This window comes from Tiliqua scincoides, chromosome 1, assembly GCF_035046505.1.
Source record: "Tiliqua scincoides isolate rTilSci1 chromosome 1, rTilSci1.hap2, whole genome shotgun sequence".
In the NCBI taxonomy this organism is placed as follows: Eukaryota; Metazoa; Chordata; class Lepidosauria; order Squamata; family Scincidae; genus Tiliqua; species Tiliqua scincoides.
In genome coordinates, this window is record NC_089821.1 from 89,098,622 (window position 1) to 89,118,605 (window position 19,984).

The following is a 19,984-nucleotide window of genomic DNA, read 5'->3' on the forward strand; positions in this document are numbered from 1 at the left end:
ATGGGTCTATGGTCTGATCCAGCAGGGCTCTTATATTCTTAAGAAGGGAGGAGATGTGATGGTGGCAACAGTACTTCTTTTGTTGCAAAACTGGAAGCAGGCCACAATCACAGCAGTGACCTATTGAGGCACAGAAGGCTTGCAGAGGGGACTACCAGGCCATGTGCACCCTCCAAAGGGCCAGCACAACCCCCTGGTAAGTGGGAAACTGCCTATTTTCTCAGCAGCAATCTGATCCCAGAAATTGCCACTGCCCCGCTCCCTGCAACTACTTACTGAGGTCCCAACTCTCTTGTAAAGATTGGAAACCTCCGCTTTAACTAGATGAATAGAAATAGTGGTGATATAGTATTGAATGCACCAACTCCAAACTGTGCATACCAAGGAACATAGGCTTTTCAGTGTTATGCCACCTGTTTGGTTATGTACTTCATGTCTGCTTTTTAGTCCATTAGAATCTGAACTACATGATCTGTGAATAATGGTAAGAAGGATCCTAGCACTTTGAAGATGGAGAACAGCTCTAGAAAGTTGATGTGAAATTTCTTATTTTGCTGGGTTCAAGCACCACAAAGAGAGCTACAATCCACTTTCCAACCCCAACATCCAAATAACAGTACAGATCAATATTTTCAAACATAATGGACACTGACCAATATATCAAAATACACGCAAAAATTACATCAATACATGCAAAAGTAAGCAAGGTCACTCTTAAAATATACTTTTTACCTCTTGATATAACAGTTTCTAAGCCAGTCCCATTAATGAAGGCTCGTTTTATAGTTTGTGTCTTCACATCAGTCCAGTATAAACGTTCCTCTGCTGCATCAAAATCTACAACTGTTACATCATCAATATCAGGAACTGTGAAGGCTGTTATATAGTTGAAGTAGGGATTTTCAATGTCAACACCTCTTATTTCCGAACGCCTTGCATAAAGAAGAAATTTTTTCATTTCTGTAAGGATGATATATGCTATTTCTTAGATACAGATGAATGGACAGCACTTATATATACTTTGTTTTAAATATACTTCAAATGTGCATCAGAGGATAAGAATATTTACACAAATGAATTTGCAACACATTAATGATTGTGTAATACTTATGGTCCAATCCTGTCCTTATGGTGCACTGGCATACTGCATGGTATGCTGTCATGGCAGCCTCTGCGCCAGGCTGCAGAGCACTGCCACTTGTGAAAAAACTGGAAGGTCGTGTGCTGCCAGCAGCCCTGTGCAGTCCAGCTGCCGGTGGGTTTCTGCCAACAGTGGGGGTTGTGTTGTGCAATGCTTACTAAAACTTTGTGTATAAACAAAACTTGATCCAAAACAGAAAAGCACATTCCTCTGGACACAGGCAAAATTATGAGTTGATTTCCCACTACATATAAATATAAGCTCTGTTTCCTCTTAAACAGCAACAAAAATGTCAGTAAGAAAACATTAAAAATTTGAAATAACTGAAATGTCAAACAGAATTGAAAGATATAATATTTTTGGTAATACTTAGGAAAATAGTATATTATAAATGCACCACCTGAAAGTTTTTATCTTGTTACTCCACAATATAAATATTCAATGGAAAAGAAAGAGTGCACTCAAAAAGTGGGCTAAGTAGAAATATTTTTTTAAACATGACCCTTCTTGAAAAACTCAGGGGGACGGGACACAATTTATTTATAGAATTTATATCCCATCTTTCTGTCCCAACAAAGGGCACTCAAGGCAGCTCACAAATAAAACCAGGAGCCACTACCGAGAAGGCCCTCTTTCTTGCCGCCATCCTCCTCACCTCTGCTGGTGGCGGCACAGTTAGAAGGGCCCCCTCTGATGACCTGAGAGGACGGGTTGGATTGTATGGAAAGAGGTGGTCCCTCAAATAACCTGGACCCGAACCATATAGGGTTTTAAAAGTCAATACTAGCACTCTGAATTCAGCCTGGAAATGAACTGGCAGCCACTGTAGCTGCTGAAGCAGGGGCCCAACTGAGTTGAACTGAAGAGTCCCAGCAACCACACGGGCAGCCGTGTTCTCCACTAATTGCAGTTTCTGGACCGTCTTCAGAGGCAGCCCAATGTAGAGCGCATTGCAGTAATCTAATCTGGATGTCACTAGGGCAGAGGTCATCATGGCCAGGTCTGAGCGACCCAGGTATGGTCGCAGCTCAGCCAAAGCTGAGCAAAGGCTCCCCTGGCTACAGCTGTTACCTGGGAATCCAGGAGTAGCGGTAGATCTAAGATCACCCACAAGTTGCGGACCTGTTCTTTCAGAGGGAGTGCAATCCCATTCAGAGCAGATGATAGTCCAATACCCAAGTCTTAGACTTCTGGACCAGGCGAACCTCTGTCTTATCAGGATTCAATTTTAGCTTGTTTGCCCACAGCCAACTCCTAATGGCCTCCAGACAGCGATCCAGAACTTTGACTGCCTCTTTGGAATCAGGGGAGAAAGAGCTGGGTGTCATCAGCATATTGATGGCACCCTACCCCAAACCTCTGGATGACCTCTCCCAGTGGCTTCATGTAGATACTGAACAGCATGGGGGACAGAATGGAACTTTGTAACACCCCACACCTAAGAGGCCAGGATGCCAAACAAGCACTCCCCAGCACCACCTTCTGGGATCTGTCAGCCAAGGAGAACCACTGCAGAATAGTGCCTCCAAGCCCCAACTCACCCAACCAACCCAGAAGGATACCATGGTCAATGGTGCCAAAGGCCACTGAGAGATCCAACAGGTCTAACAGGGATGCACTCCCTCTGTCCATTCCCTAGCAGAGGTCATCCACCAAGGAGACCAAGGCAGCCTCTGTTCCAAACCCTGGCCTGAAGCCAGACTGAAAAGGATCCAGATGATCAGCTTCGTCCAGGACCCTCTGGAGCTGGGACGCCACCACCCGCTCGATCACCTTGCCCAGAAATGTGCTTGTTAGATTGGTGGCTATGGTAAGCCCATGAATGCCTACTGAGCTGTTTTCTCCACTCAAGTGAATGAAAAAAACTGGCATATACAAGAACTGTTTGTGCCCCCAAAGTGTAGATCTAACAAAAATGTATCAAACAAATTCCAAAGGGGGGGGGGGTAATTCACATTTCTGCATCTATTCTAATTTTAAAGTATTTCTTGTTCTGAAAAGCTGTCTATTTACACATTAGTTCTTAAGACTCTCCAGATGAAGCTGATTCCAGAAGAGCAGATAAATATTAAAACTATTAATTAGGTTTGTTCTTTTAATATGCAGTGTACTGGCATCATCATTTTCTTAGGATGCCCTTTCCATTGTCAAATCTTGCTGTTCTGCAGATGTAAGTCCTGCTAACTCATTACATGCATTTGCAATAAAATGGGGAAAAAAGCGAAATAAATAACAAAGCTTGACAAGCTGAATACATTGGAACAATCTGTTGGTTCACATGAGGCAAACATTACCACTAAAGTTATCAGTAAATAATGTTGCAGAAGCCATCTGCTATGTCCCATTTTAAAAACTTAGAATGAATATCTTGTGAGACATACAAGTAACAGAAAAAAATTATACACAACTTACCATAACATGTCTTTCGGTCTGTAGACAGCTTCATCAGATGAGGGCATGCACATGCAGCACTTCTATTGTGATTGATCAAGCACATATGAGAGCATGGACCGCTGCCATTATTTGCAGCACAGGGATTGGGAGCTAGAATTATTAAGTGTAAACAAGTTACTATTCTTAATTTACGTAACAGTGTATATTTTCATTCTCTAGTGCAGTGGCTAAAAGCTTTTAGAATTCCTAAAAGCAGTCTCAGGGAGCCCTGCTGGCTCATACATGGAATGTTGGAGGGCCCCAAAGTGACAGACCATTTTTTCAGAGTGGCACAGTGCTGTGCTCAACACCAAATATCACAGAAGAGCCAGGACAGGAGAATGAGGAAGGAGAGCCACAAACAACAGAGCTGGGTGGGGAGAGACAAACAGACCAAGCGGGGGACAGGTGGTGGACACTCAGGGTGTGCTAGACCCCTGAAGGGGTCTAAGGGATCACCAGAGCATCCAGGTGCACACTTTGAGGAACATGGCTCTAGGACAGGGATGCCCAAACCCTCGAAGACTCCCAATCCACTTGTGACCCTCGAAGACTCCCAATCCAGCCCTCAGGGAGCCCCCGGTCTCCAATAAGCCTCTGGCCCTCCGGAGACTTGCTGGAGCCCGTGTTGGCCTGATGCAACTGTTCTCAGCGTGACAGCCAACTGTTCGAGCTCTCACGTGATCTGTGGGATGAGGGCTCCCTCCACTGCCTGCTGTTTCACATCTGTGATGCAGCAGTGGCAGCAAAGGAAAAGCTGACCTTGCTTTGTGCAAGGCCTTTTATAGGCCTTGAGCTACTGCAAGACCTTCATTCATTCATACAAGTTCCATCTCTAATATATTCATTTATGTAAATTTATTCAAATTTGAAATGTAAATTAATTCTTTTTTTCCCCAGCCCCCGACACAGTGTCAGAGAGATGATGTGGCCCTCCTGCCCAAAAGTTTGGATACCCCTGCTCTAGGAGATCAAAGAAATCCACAGGCTGGTAATAAGACAACATTTTTAGCAGAAGGTGGGAGGGAGAAAAAAGAGAAGGGCAATCAAGATATATTCCGTAGTATAGAGTCAATCTGTATCAGACAGATTTCTCACTTTTTTCCCCAAGGGAAAAAAAGGAAGTACCACATAAGAGGGCAGGAATAACTGCAATACACAATGTAATCACTCAAAGAAAAATATTTTACTAGAAACACCCTTAAACATGTGGTGCATGATTCAAGTTTTCATAGCATTGTGGGAACTATTAATCACGGATATCCCATCATTAGGACTCTAGGCATAAAATAATCCAACTATATAATCAACTTGTAAACTCCTAGATGCCTCAAGGTGGCAGGGAAATTTCTAGAGCCAATAGCACCTACAGCGGACTTTGATAAAATAATCCTGAAAATATGCCACTGGAAAAATTCAGGCCAATTTCCTAATTAGGTAGTGTACCAGGATAGGGAGTAGAGGAAGCAATATATATTTTGGAGAAAAACAGGGAAACTTTCTGTTCAGCAGACAACTATTGTTCAGCAAATGAAGTGTTATCATACCCACACAATCGCACCTGGTCTCAATATTCCAGTTCTCAGGGGAGAACTATTTTGTTTTCCCCTAAAATAAGGGGAAATAATGTTCTCCAATAATGTTGCAAGTCCTCTCCTAAAACAAGCCTATTTCCTCCCACCACCCTCCGAAAAACCAGCACCACAAAAGCACCTCAGATGTCGGGCTGAGGTAAAGAAAATGCCTTGATACTTCTGGATGAAAAGGAATTGAAGAAGAAAGTCCCTCACTACCCTTGATATTAGAAATTGCAGAGATGAGAAGGAAAAGGGCAGCATGTCACATGCCTTAAGGAACTATGGAGAGCTACTCTAATTAAAAATGCACTGCCTTTTTCTGTAGACCCAACAAGCAGAGACAGCCCAAAGACCGATATACAAGTTAATGACATTTTCTTTTACTTATTTTTTTGTTGTTGGCTTCCTTATATATTTATGACTGATCAGTACAAGTTGGAAAATTAGCAGAAAGCTAACAGGGGCAGGTTTTCCCACCACTGTATTCTCACACTGGGCAAAACTTCTGGCTGTCATGCAGGTTCACAGCAGCACCGCAGGGTTAAACACACAGAGACTGGAAGCTGCAAAAAGAATCAGCCTAACTAGCCAGTCCCCTTTCACCTCTGAAGCCTCCTGATCTAGCCCTCCCACTAGATACAGCACTCCCATTTTTTGTGAAGCTGCATCAATGAGGAGGGGGACACACAAGATTGGGCTCTCAGAGAATGTATGTTTTTAAACTTGTTCCTGCCTTAAGGTTTTGGAGGGAAAACTGGGTGTTGCCTTAGTAATTGCCTCACTAATTATGAACTTCAGAGGGAGATCTGTCTCTTTACTCTTAGCCTATCATCATTCCTGCAAGGAAACATATTCTGCATAATCCTAAATTTCCTTGAAGAATAGAATCACAACTTTCACCCTTAGTTTTCAAAGAAAAGGGAGGGGGAATCACAAGGCAAGATAGTAAAGCAAATTTACCTGTATGGTTTATTAGTGGCCCTTCATATTAGTGTTTGAAAAATTGGTCAATTTACATTGATCAATTTTTTTACATTAAAATGGATATGCCTAGCCCAAGTGCAGTAGTTACATCTGAATGTGTGTGTGTGTGTGTAAGTACCATATATTATTTGAAACCCCCCCTCCCGCACCACACACACACACACACACACACACACATTCAGGTCACTAAAAGGGAAGCCTTTGTTTTGCAATAAGAAAGGGCTCCTCATGGGACTCAAGAAAACCCTAATTCTTCCTTGCCATTCACTCAGGCTGCATAATAGGCCATTATGAAGGACAGGAAGCCTCTACAGAGCTCCATTGCCCCTCTCTGCTCAGTCAAGCAAGCAAGCAAACAGCTAGCTGAGTATGTGGGAAGTGGCACACAGATCTGCAGGACCAGCACATACACCCCTTTGTACATGCCAGGAGACAAGGAGGAAGTCCACAGAAGATTCCTTCATAAGCAGGCACTTTTAACTTTACATGGAATTAGAGCAGGGCTGCCCAAACCCAGGCCTCCAGGCCATTTGTGGCCCCCAATCCAGGGGAGCCCCAGGCCCTCAGTGAGGGAAAGGCTGGGCCCTGCTGAGCTCTCACAGGAGAGCTTGGCAGAAGCCCTGTCCATTTGCAAACACTCTCATTAGGTTGGGAAGGCTGCAGCTGAGGTCAGGCATTGGGGTGAGAAGTCATGCATCTGTTTGTACTGCTTGAGTTTGGTGGGGCGGGCACTGAGGAGAGAGAGCAACTGTGGGTCAGGTTGTGCTACTTGAGTGTTCTTGGGGTCCGGGACAGCAGGGGAGAAATTGTTGGTATGTTTGAATGCTACTAGAGAGCATGTCTACTCAGCAGTAAGTTCCATAAGAGTCAGTGGGTCTTACTCTGAGGAAAGTGTGGATCCGACTGGGCTGTGAGTGTCCGGGTGCTGCAGGGGAGAAATCACGAACATGTCTGAATGGGGAGGAAGCATGTTACTTCTGCTTGTTAGTGTTCCTGGCAGAGAGGGAGGAAGATGGGAGTCTATTTGTGAATGGAGAAAAATATGCAGCTCTCTGCCAGCTTCTAAGTTTGTTTGGTGCTTGATGCTGGCTGGGGGAGGGTCAGAGAGAGGCAGACAGACAGCTCCCTTTTGTGTGTGATAAGGGAAAATAAACTCCTGCCCTGCCCTGACCAGTGAAGTGTCCACCAGCACCCTGGCTGACTGTGTTCCTTTGCTGATGCTTGTTGTCAGGATGGGGGGGGGGGAAGAGAGAGAGAGATAGAGAGAGTGAGTGTAAAAACATGCTCCTGCATGGAGAGGGAAGGAGCCCATGCTGACTCCTCTTAAGTTGTATTTTTCCCTGAGAAGAGGTGTGTTGGGAGTGTCAGGAATTATTTTAACACCCCCCCTTTTCTGCATCTCATGTGTATTATAAATAAGCTCAGTAAAATTATTCATTCATAAAAGTTCCTTCTCTAATATATTCATTTATGCAAAATTTATGTAAATTTATTCAAATTTGAAATGTGAATTTCCCGACACAGTCAAAATGTTTGCCCACTCCTGAATTAGCATATCTATGCTAAGCTGAAGTAAAATATTGACTTGCAAAAAACAACCATTTCCTGAAAACTGAGCACATGTACTTTCTGATATGGCTCTTTTGCAAATGATTAAGATAGATATGTATGTGCTAGTGGGTGGTTAAAAAATATTCGGGTGGGGGAGGAGGATTAACTTTTGTGGAGACAAGCAAAGCTAGTTTGATAATACAGTAGTATCTCCCAAAATGCACAGGATACATTACTGGAAAGTTGAGCACTGTGTGTAACAGCATTATAAGAGACATAGGACTCTGGGTGCCTTCTGCTAATGGAACCAGTGTTCTATCAACAGAAGGCCCTCTTTTTCAGCACTGCAGACATAGCATCAATGTGCACAATAGGGCCACCAGCACTAATGGTTGGATGCAGATCACACAGGCCACCAAAGCTTTTCACATATAGGCTTAATGTGAACACAAGGATGATAAAGCAGAACAGTTTTATTACAAGTGCTAATTTACCGTGTGGTTGACGACTCGGGTGATAGATCTGCAAATCAAAAGGCTGTGCACTAGTTTTTTGTATCACACTGACATTTTGACCTGTCCACTTGTTGGCTTTTGATAATGTATTTGTCCTCCAATCAGTCCAGTATACTTCACTCCCATATAATGAAACAGCAAATGGGTGAGAGAGATATTCATGTCCTCGTATAATTTCAATCATATCACTTCCATCATACAGAGCTGAATAAATGGCATCTGACCTGAAAGATAGTACCAAGCAGAAATCCATTCTTAAAATAAGATATATAAACAATTGTGAGGGAGTCATGAAGCTGTGATTATTTTCAGGAAAAAAAGAAAAGCATCTGAACATAGTTATGATGACCTTTTAACTGTAATCTGGGAAACAAGAACAAAAGTTCAAAGGAATGTGATTCTGTTCAAATATTTGCAATTGATCCATGAGGCAAAGTTTACTTTTTCCTTTAAACAGCCCAATTCAAAAGTTTTGTGTGTGTGTGTGTGTGTGTGTGTGTGTGTTTACCATAAATATGAAGCAAACTGTTTTCCTTCTTTTGCTTTCATTTTTTTGTTTTCTATTCTGCTTCTAGCAATTCAAAGTAATACAATATACGTAATATACCAAGTTAACTATGGATGAAAGGGACACATTGCTGGAAAAAAGGATCTCTCTACACAACAACGTTTTTGAAAAATGTGTGCATTTAATATGTATTATTCTATGTCAGTGGTTTTCAGACTGGGATGTCACGACACCCCAGCCTGAAGGCCCTGGCATCTTTCCCCTTAAGGAGTGGGGGCAGGGGCAGGGGGAAGGCAGGGAGGAGACAGTGATGCGATCCCCAGGATCGCACTGCTCAGGAGGGCTGCAGGGACTGGGATGCACTCACCACTCCCTGCAGCAGCTTGTCAGGAGTGTGGGGAGCCCTGCATGAGCACCTGCAGGACCCCCCAGCATGTTAGAAGTTAAAGTGGAGCGATCACGCTGCACTTCACGTTTTTGCATGAATGTTTTTCCATGTATAACAAGATTGGACCTGTATTTGTCTTGGTTCTATTATTAATTCATTGGTCTTCGATATCACCCTTATGTTAGTGGCATTAAATTCCGTGGTACTTCCCCCTTCCTCTTTTGCTCCGATCTCTAGTTTTCTCTCTAGAATGACTGTTCATTATACCAAATTTAACTCTGCTGAAACTTGAGCTTTCAGTTATTGCTCCTGCTTTTCAATCTCTTTATACATCAGTATCTCTTGTTCTTAGTAGTGCACTTATTTCTGCCCATCTTTAGATTTGGAATTTTGGAATTCTTTTTCATTTTTCTTGTTCTTATATCCAGTCTCTTGCAAAATCTTGCCATTTCAGTTGATTAATATATCTAAGATCCAGTTTTCCACTCTATAGACACTACCATATGTTTAGTTCAGTCTTTCTTAGAATTTCTCATTGAAATTGAATTGCCATAGTCGTCTTCTTGGTCCTTCTGCTTCTACTCTTTAGCCTCTTCACTCTGTCCTAAATGTATCTTCTCACTGATATTTTCAGCGCATTATTTCTGTCTTATTACATGTTTGTACTAGTCTCAAGCTTCACTTTCACTTCACTTCACTTCACTTTCAGTACTTTCAAGGCTTCAATGGTCTTGCTTTTCTATATTTTTTTCTCTTCATGATACTCCACAGATATTCTTGAGGTATTAATTTTATTGCTCAGTCTCAGATTTCCTTTTTTGTTTCACACCTGCATCCTTTTCCTCATGCAATTCAATTTAGCTGGAATAGCTTATATTGTTTCTACATTCAAACACATCTGTTCTCTTTTATACAGATTCTTTTTTAAAAAAAAGTTTTTTGTCTCTTTTCCCTCCTGCTTTTCCTCAAGTATCTTGTCTTAGATCAGGGGTGTCCAAAGTTTTTGGCAGGAGGGCCACATGTTCTCTCTGACACTGTGTCGGGGGCCGGGGGAAAAAAGAACTAATTTACATCTAAAATTTGAATAAATTTACATAAGTTTACATAAATGAATATATTAAAGATGGAACTTATATGAATGAATGAAAGTCTTGCAATAGCAAAAGGCCTATAAAAGGCCTTGCACAAAGCAAGGTTGACCTTTGCTTTGCTGCTGCTACTGCATCACAGATGTGAAACAACAAGCCTATAAAAGGCCTTGCACAAAGCCTATAAAAGGTCTTGCACAAAGCAAGGTTGGCCTTTGCTTTGCTGCTGCTACTGCATCACAGATGTGAAACAACAAGCAGTGGAGGGAACCCTCATCCACAGCTCATGTGAGATGTCAAACAGTTGCCCTCAGGCTGAGAGCAGTTGTGTTGGCCCAATGTGGGCTCCAACAAAACTCCAGAGGGCCAGAGTCTCATTGGAGACTGAGGGCTCCCTGAGGGCCGCATTGAGAGGCCTCGAGGGCCGCAAGTGGCCCCAGGGCCGGGGTTTGGGCACCCCTGTCTTAGATTTTGAAACTGTAGACAGGAAATGTAATTTTCATAGTTCTTATATTCTTTTCTGTCTCCCTGCCACACTGTTCCAGCTTCTTCTTTGGAAAAGAAGAAGCCGGAATGGTATGGCAGAAAGATAAAAAAGCCCCACCACATCCACCTCGGCTGCTTGTGTTCTGAACCTGCCAAATGACTTCTATAAGCTCAGAACATGAAAGTAATTGGCAGTGATGTCATCACACCACCTCCAATTACTTCCAGGCCAGCACAGCTGGGTCATGCAAGGGTCATGAAAACTATTGAAAGTTGGACCGTCCTGTCCTAGAGGCTGCCTGATTTTTAAATACTGAGGGCTGAGGCTATATGCTTCCTCCCCCAAGTGTTCCCTCCCCAAGTAGCAACTTGTTTAACCCTTGATGCACATAGCCTAATCTAACCTGTCAGTTTCACAAACCACCAAAAACCACTAGTGGGTCCTGGACCCACAGTTTGAGAACTGCTGCCTTAGAGGATTGCAAATCAAGAGGATTCAAAACCTTATTTCTAGATATGTTCTTTCAGGGCTACATTAGATGTGCACACAAATGCAAGCAGTTTAATGTGCTTCCACCAGAAGCTCATTTGTTTCTTACTTCTGCAGATGGGGGATGATCATAGCCAGGAGCAGGACACATGAAGAGGAGGAAGTTCACTTTCCCCCCACACCATTTAAAAAAAAAATCCCTGCTAGTGATTTGACTTTTAAGTTATGATTTCCTGAAATCTGCACTTCAAAGGTAAATGGCCACATCCTTTTTCAAATGAATTGGAGAGAAAACAATGAAGCCTTCCCTTCCATGCATCACGTTTCTGATCACACAACCCCCCCCCCCGCCAGCTGAATTTTTTTTTAAAGAGGTTCTGGTGGGAAATACTTTTTAATAGCATTTCTGTTCACATTTAATGTGACCTTAAATAATGCAGGAGGCATATGGGACAATGCCTTCTGAGTGCATGATTTTTTTTTTATCTGGGTCTTTACTTCCATGCTGTTTCTAGTTTTTACAAGCTCTGCCCTTTCTTAATGCAACTGGTCTTGTGTTTTATTACGATTTTAATGTTAACTGTTGCACAGCCCAATCCTATCCACACTTTCCTGGGAGTAAGCCCCATTGACACTATTGGGACTTACTTCTAAGTAGACATGCATAGGATTGGGCTGTCAGGCTGCAATCTTATCCACACTTACCTGGAAGTAAGCACAATTGACAATGGCACTTTCTTCTGAGTAAACACACAAAAGACTAGTCCCTGTTTTAATTTTAATTTAATGTGTATATATGACTTATTGTTTTAAATGTGGTTTTATATTTGTAAGCTGCTTTGGGTGCCTCTTGGAAAGAAAGCAGGATGGATGGAATGTTTGGTTTGTGGGGAAACAACCAGACTTTACCTAGCATCGGTCCATACTATTCGTTTTTCAAAGTGATCAACGGTAAGCCCATTAGGCCAAGCTCCACTATCCATGTCTTTATATATGATCCTCCTTCCTGCTCCACTCATGGAAGCAGACTCAATGCGAGGAAAATTAGCATCCCAGTCTGTCCAAAACAGGATTCTGAACGATATAAAGAAGAGAGAAAATAAAACTAGAAAGTATACATCACAATTAATTATTATTAATTATTATTATTAATTATTATTATTATTATTATTATTATTATTATTATTTAACAGTATTTATATACCACTTTTCAATGGAAAGTTCACAAAGCGGTGTACAGAGAGAATCAAACAAACAACTAATGGCTCCCTGTCCCAAAAGGGCTCACGATCTAAAAAGATGCAAAAGAACACCAGCAGACAGCCACTAGAAAAGACTCTGCTGGGGTGAGGAGGGCCAGTTACTCTCCCCCTGCTAAATAAAAGAAGAGCACCCACTTTAAAAGTGCCTCTTACCCAGTTAGCAGGGGTTAATAATAATAATAATAATAATAATAATAATAATAATAATAATAATAATAATAATAATAATAATAATAATACATACATACATACATACATAAAATAATAAAAGCAATATTTTTAAAAGCAGTACATTACATTACATTATCAACATTACATTATCAACTTTGGAACAAATATTACAAGTTAGAGGTGTGTAATGGGGGGCAGATTGGGCCTGCGTCATGGAAATCAGTGGCAGTGGTAAATGCCATATCCTGTCCCATTCCCAGGACAGTTCCACCAACGCAGATCCACTCAGAATTGCGCTGGTGAGTTAACAGCTGATCTCCACACTGCTCCACTTTGCAGCTTATCTCGCTAACTCCGTTGCCCTCTCACAGCCCGGGGATCAGCTATGACAGTGACTTCTTGTGAGTCTGTACCCTCTGTACATAAGTTTGTATCTATCAGCTGTGTTGGTCTCTCTTACAAAGAACAGCCAGGGTTACTCCCACTTAGCTTCTTTGGGCAAGGCAGCAGCTTAACCTCCAGACCATACCTCCTGCCCAGATTTGGCTGACAGATGTCCAAATTTCAGTTTTTGACTCACTATTGTCATGTATTTAATCTAGGTTTCAAAATCTATATCTCTTGGACCTGTGCTAGCAATTTTGCTGGTGCAAGTTCAAGTGGATCCAGGAAGGTAAATGGAGACCAGGAAGGGGAATAGGATATCAGCTAACAATGCTGCCTTCCCAGACTCAATCCACCCTTCTCACTGCCCCGGTCTCCACCCCGTTCAACCCACCCTCACTCTGGTGTGCCGCCACAGCCATTTGCCACTTGCGGTGGCAAACTAAGCAGCGCAAAACAGCATGTTGCCTTTTGTGACAGCCATAAAGGACCTTGTGCAGCTGGAATGCTAGTTCCAGCAGTGCAAGTCCCCATTAGGATTGGACTGTATAACTGCCAGAACAAATTAATAGCCCATTGTCCCAATACAGACTCAGGTTTACTACAGCTATGGAGAAAACGAAAAACAACAGATCACAGTATATTCAAAAGGTAGTTACTGAATTGCATAGTTTAAAAAAAATTAGGAATATGCATAATTACCCATATCTAGGATCCAAAGCAATAGCTCTAGGATGTTCCATGGCACCTGCTATTAATGTTGTCCTCAGGGTGCCATCTAATTTTGCTACTTCAATTTGGTCCAAATTACTGTCTATCCAATATATATTTTCAGCAATCCAGTCAACAGTAAGACCTTCAGGGGTAGCTAACCCATGTTGGACAACCACTTCAATGGAGCTCACACCTGTGAAAATAGACACCTTCTTAATACATTGAATTCCAGAGATACAACTCAAAATGAGCAGACATTGTAACACAGAAACTACTGACTCTTGAAATGTTACCTACTGAAATATAAACTACAGTATATTTTTTGATACCATAAAATATTTAATGTACTAGAATACAGTTTTTGAAATATATATTTTAAATCGTTGTGCCAGAAATGAAAAACTTATGTTCTAATTTTAAAGAAAAACAGAAAGCTTAATAATTTCAAAACTGTAGAAATATTTTTACAATAATGTTAGCATTAAAGTACAGCTGTCTTTTGAAAAATCAGTTTTGATGTGTCAGAAGGTATTGAGAAATACACTGTGGGAAAGAAATTACCATCATTACCATCATCACTCTCTACTATTTTCTAAACTACTGTAATAACATTAAAATTAGTATTTCATATTAATATTTAATATAAAAACATTTCTGAGAGCATCATGCAAAGCTAGCACAATATGACTAAGATAGAACACCTGCTGATGTTGAACTGAATTTGGCCACAATCCTGCACCCTGTGTGCATGGAGAGCACACCACGGGTGGAGTTTCAGTATCATCTCCTCTCTCCCACCTGCTGCATGATCTGTGCATGATCTTCTCTGTGGTTCTTAAAATCAGTTTGTGGCTTGATAAGATTGTTCATTTACACCTGAGACCTTCCCACTTCTTACCTTTGAGCATTTGGAACCTGCTGTTTCCCCAGCCCCATGGAGTCCAGGTTACTCCCCATAGAAGCAGACGTGGAGACACATGCAGGGGCCTGGTGGGAGAGGGAAGGTTATACTAGAGCCCTGTGGGAAACACTTCACACTCTGTTCTCTGTTCAAACAGAATGCAGGATTTTGGCCTTTTGTGTCTCATAAACTTTATATAAATTTATTACAGTCCAATCTTAATGAAAGCCTGCACTGGCAGAACGTGTGTTCTGCTGGTGCGCACTGTCACAAAAACCACTATAAAGCGCTTTGGCACAGTGCAAGGCCCAGGCACACCAACAGGAAGGCCGGAGTCTTCTCACTGGCGCCAGCATAACAACATAGGCCTGTTGGAGCACTAACCCTGTCTGAGTCGAGACTCACTAGGCTCAGAGAAGGAGGTGGTGGGTGGCCAGGATGCAGAAGGCTTGCTTGAGACCACACAGAGGAGGCACTTGGACATGGAGAGCAGGTTGAACTACGTGCCAGCTGCTGTATTAGCTTCCCTCATGTTAGCCAACATCTTCTGCCTGAAGAGGAGGAAGCACCGGCCAACACAACAGCAGCAGGGGTGGACTTCAAGTCTGACATCACTGCCCGAGTGCCTTGGCTGGCTTCACTTCCTATACCAGTGCATGGGGAAGGGGCAAACAGCCGTGTCAACCAGCTCACAGGTGCAGGAAAAGAAACAAGATGGGGGGGGGGGGGAGGTTGGCAACAGAAATTGAATGGAATAGCCTATGGGGCCTCATGCAAGTCTCTCCCAGGGATAAAAGCATCCTAGCAAGGGATTAGAGGCTGGCTAGCCCCTCAGAAGGTATGAGCAAAGACTGAGGGAGGCATTTGGACCTTGACAGGCTGATCTCCCCCAAGAAGAAGCACTTTTAACAGTCACAGCAGGAGGAGGACGCTGGTGACTGTCAACCCCTCCCTGGCAATCCTCTGAAGCTGTCATTTAGGGGTTCTGAGAGAGATTCACAAGCCATCCTGGCTTGGCCCAAGAAGGGGAGGTACGCATCCCCGGCAGCATGGGCTTTGGGGAAAAGCACTCCCCACATTATAAAAAAGAAATTCTTCAACAGTGCTAAAGGGTTCCAGTGTGGGAGCAACTTTGGAATGTATACTTATAAATATGTTAGATTACATAATAGCGACAAAAATAATGTAGCCAGAACAGGTTAACAGGTTCAACCTTTCACCATTTTTCTTCATTTGACAGCTCTCCTACCCCTTGGGCTATTAAAAAATCTTAACTTCATTCAGTTCATACCTCCAGTTTCAGAAAGCTTGCCTCTGTAAATTTTATCTTCTACCACATCAGTCCAGTACAGTAAGCTCTGATTGAAGTGAAAATCAAGTGCTATTGTATTTCTCAAACCAGGAACTAACAGGCTATAGTCCCGTTTCTGAAGATCGATCTTTCTGATCTCATGCCGAATGGAGAAAATTATGAAAGCTTCAAATGGATCTGGAAACACAATGGTACATTTTGTGGAAAATGTAATAAATAGTAGATCATTCTAGTGATAGTGATAAAAGAGCAATCATTTGTCTCACACTGACAGAATATTCTAATTGGAGAAGACTTATGAAATAATTGGCATTGTTACATTAAATGTCTTATAGAAGTATTTTTATAAAATACATATTTTTAGCCCAAATCTAACCTTTCTTCACATATATGAGTTATAACTGACACTGCAAATATGAAAATCAGATTCAACACTCTAACTGTGGTTCACTTTTTTAGTACAATAAATATATCATTGGTGGCAGTTGAAAATTTTAATATGTTTTGTAAATCGTTTCATAGGATATTGGGATAATGCCTATAGTAGCAATTTAATTTTCATTATTTTCATTAGGGAGAATGGAAATTAAAAGTGCTTAGTAATGTTAGGCCTGGTGTCAGAAGTTTGGCCTGTTAGACCCCAAAGGCTGCTAAGCCTTAAGCCATGCGAATGCCCAAAAGTTGCTAGACCTGAAGTCAGGGGGGATGGAATATGAAAAAGAACAAATGAAGTGCCCCTGCGGTTAAGCAGCTCAAGGTCTCATTCTCACCTGGCTGGGAAAAGCTAGAAAAGAAAGCATAATGCAGGTACACTACAAATGCGTACATTCTAGGTAAAGTTACAATGCTGTTTGGCTGATAAGACAGTTGGGGGGGCAAGATTCACACGCCTCCTACATAAGCAGTTTTGTGAAGAGTATGCAAGATGGAAAAATACTGAACTAAGGGGTGTTGCATTTGTGGGTGGAGTGGGGGGATGTAGTTTGGGGGTTATATTTTGTGCTGCTTTGTGCAAACAGTATAAAATGTCTGTTGCCTCTACTGTCGAGGCTCTTGTCTGATTTGAGACTTTTGTCTCCAGGGAGTCGTATGAGGCTTCAATAAACTTTGCTTTCCACTTTAGTGTCTGTGATTTGGTTCTGCACTGCACTGAACAACCGAACCACTGTGTGGCCTGATCTAGGCCTAACTTAACAGTAGGAGGCAACAGTGATATGATGCAACTATAATGCATCTCTTTAAGGATGAGCAAGGTGTCAATTGTATGAAAAATGGCAATTTCTAAGACCATGGTGAATGAAGCCCTCCTTGGACCTTGGCCAGGGGCAAGGCCAGGTTTTGCCAAGCCATGGGGGCGAGTCCTTGAGCACATGCAAAGCACATATTTTGTTCCATACATGCATTTTGTGCCCCTTCTTTTGTGGAAGTGCAGTTGGTGGGCATACAGGACAGGTCTTCCTCAGTAGTGGCATCTATATAATCCCCTCTAATGTGGAGCTTGGACAAGGGAACTGGACAGACACCAAAGACCACGTAAGTGGTATGAATATAAATTCATTTCATCATCAAATTGAACAGATCAGCCTGTTCCAACTGCCTTCCCTAAATCTTCCAAAAATCCTGAGATTAATCCTCCTTTTTATCAGCTCACCTCAACTCTCCTCAACTGCTCTCAACTCAGTGGCGGACCTGCTATTAAATGAACAGGGCAAATGCCCCAGGTGCAGAGCCTCGCATGCTTCTAGGACCACACAGCAGCCTCCTTGAGGCCACCAACTTGGTCAGATACTGTGCTTCCGGTTTGCCGGAAGCACAGTTTAAAATGCCGGGGATGCTTCTGGAGGCTTCCCTGACTGCTACAGAGAGAGAGACCCAGGAGAGAGACCCAGTTACAATTAGTGATGGTAAACTTACAGTAAACTTAACACTTACAACACCCCTAACATAACAGTTACACACCTCCATAATTACCCAGGCCCCAATATATAGAAGAACCCTGTAGACTGGATTTCACTGTGTGATCACTGGAATTGCATGTCCTCTGGGTTAGCTGTCTTCCTCCTCTGAGCAACAGGCTTCCACATCACACCCTAAAGGCCTCCCTCATGAAAGATCTCAAAGGTCTTCTCCCACTCAAGATTCCGTATTATTGTTACGGCTCCAGGCAGTTCTCATTCACATTCTTTGAAAAGGATCTCTCTCTCTCTCTCTCTCTCTCTCTGTCCCAACTGAATGTTGACAATTACTGACTCAAGCTGTTGCTTAGCAACTTGACAGTTTGGATTTTTTTTACCCCAGAAGAGGAAAGTGAGCAACAATCTGCTCCATAAAAGCCTTATAGTGCTTTTCAGGACCCACAAGGGACAAAGATTGCTGCAGAAAGGGAAGGAAAGGATGGTAATTTTACTGACCTCTTGATACACCAAAGACCTAGGACACCATATGGAAGATGTAGAAGGTCTATGATGCAATAAAGGGTCAGCAGAAATACCGGTGTGTTGGAGAGCCATTGAGCACTTGAGGTGGAGGATAGGACCAAGGCCACGATCTTTCCAAGGCTCCTGAAACAATTCCTACTAACAGAACTACAGGAAAGGGTGTGCTGCTTCTGGAAGCAGATTCCAATCACTCTTTGTTATAAAGTGTGTCTCCTGTTGGCTTGAGATATGTACAGTTCATATTGTGGAATAATAGAATTGCAAGTCAATCTATTTATCTTTCAGTGGAGATCATCTTGAAGGGGTGTGTGTCAGAAAGACCGACAGTGCAGTGGCATCAAGGAAGGTCCCCCCACCCCAGGAAAGCGAAGACAACTGACATTTTAAGGCAGGATGGTACCACACCTTCTCCAAGAATGCATTAATCACCTTCCCTGCCAATTTGAGCAATTCCTCCCCTAAGATAACTGATACAGCCAAGATGCACAAGGATTAAGCATGCATGTGGACAACTTCACACTTCCCCGTAACCTGTCCCTGTCTTCAGGCTGTGCGGGGGGGGGGATCCATTTCTACTAACATGTGATAGTAATAAAAATAATAACTTATTTATATACTGCCTTTCTGGATTACACATTTGGCTTTATTCACGGCAGTTTACACAGGCAGGTCTTCTCTAAATCCCTAAGGAGGTTTTCACAAACACAAATAACATGTAGAAAAATGAAATATTGTAGGAATCTGCTTTGGGCACCTCCTGATTGGAGAAGGAAAGGAGAGGTAAAAATTAAAAAAAAAACCTTTAAAAAAATCCTTTACAGGACAAGCAGCTGCAGAAGGGTATATCCTTAGAAACGTTAATGTAGAGAGCAAGTCTTGTTGGATACAAATGCAAAATGACCAGCAAACTAGTCATAGACAGCTACTAGGGCTACAGTGAGTCTAAAACCTATGAGTAATCATTTGTTCATAACATAAGAGTGATTTTAATCTCCTCCACAACCAGATTATAATTTACCTGCCCAGCAGTAAACACTAGGTCCAACTCCTGTAGAATATGTAAGAATGTATCAACAGAAACAGGCCCATGGCTGCCATGGCGACACTGAAAACTTGAGACTGTACCTTGGGTCACTGAGTTTACAGGAAGCCTATACACATGAACAGGTGCCTACACAGCATTGAACCATCACCCCAAACAGAAGAGGGGAGTCATTAACACGCTTATGACACAAGCTAAACATATCTTTGAACCCAAGTATTTGCAGGAGGAATGTGAACATGTAAGACATGCTTTGCATAAAAATGGACACTCCCAACAAGAAATCATGAGGACATTAATTCCACACCATTATATCACATCTCAAGAGGAAGAGCAGCTTAACCATAGAACAAAAGTATTCCTGCCTTATATTAAAGGTGTGAGTTCGGAAGCAAGCAAGTATGAGACTGATTTTAAAGCCAACATCAAAAGTACAACAGGCTTTGTGTTCAGTTAAAGATCCTAGCACCCCGTCGACACAGCAGGAGTGTATTGCATTCCATGCAGCTGTGGAAAAGTCTGCATAGGAAATACAAAAAGGACTAAAACAAAACTAGATTAAAAGAGCGTGAAAGTCAGAAAAATCGGCAGCGGCTGAA

At 42.3% G+C, this 19,984-nt stretch overlaps 1 protein-coding gene across 1 annotated transcript in view; it reads right to left on the reverse strand.

The window, feature by feature from the left end:
- The window catches only part of LRP1B (LDL receptor related protein 1B), a 796,682-nt gene that overhangs the window by 248,633 nt on the left and 528,065 nt on the right, over positions 1–19,984 (reverse strand). Inside the window, exons 24-29 of the mRNA XM_066621533.1 lie at positions 15,885–16,082; positions 13,681–13,885; positions 12,071–12,235; positions 8,181–8,425; positions 3,554–3,685; positions 733–960 (exon numbers count right to left, since the gene is read on the reverse strand). Of these exons, the coding sequence (XP_066477630.1) occupies positions 733–960; positions 3,554–3,685; positions 8,181–8,425; positions 12,071–12,235; positions 13,681–13,885; positions 15,885–16,082 (1,173 nt within the window). The remainder of the gene's footprint in view (positions 1–732; positions 961–3,553; positions 3,686–8,180; positions 8,426–12,070; positions 12,236–13,680; positions 13,886–15,884; positions 16,083–19,984) is intronic.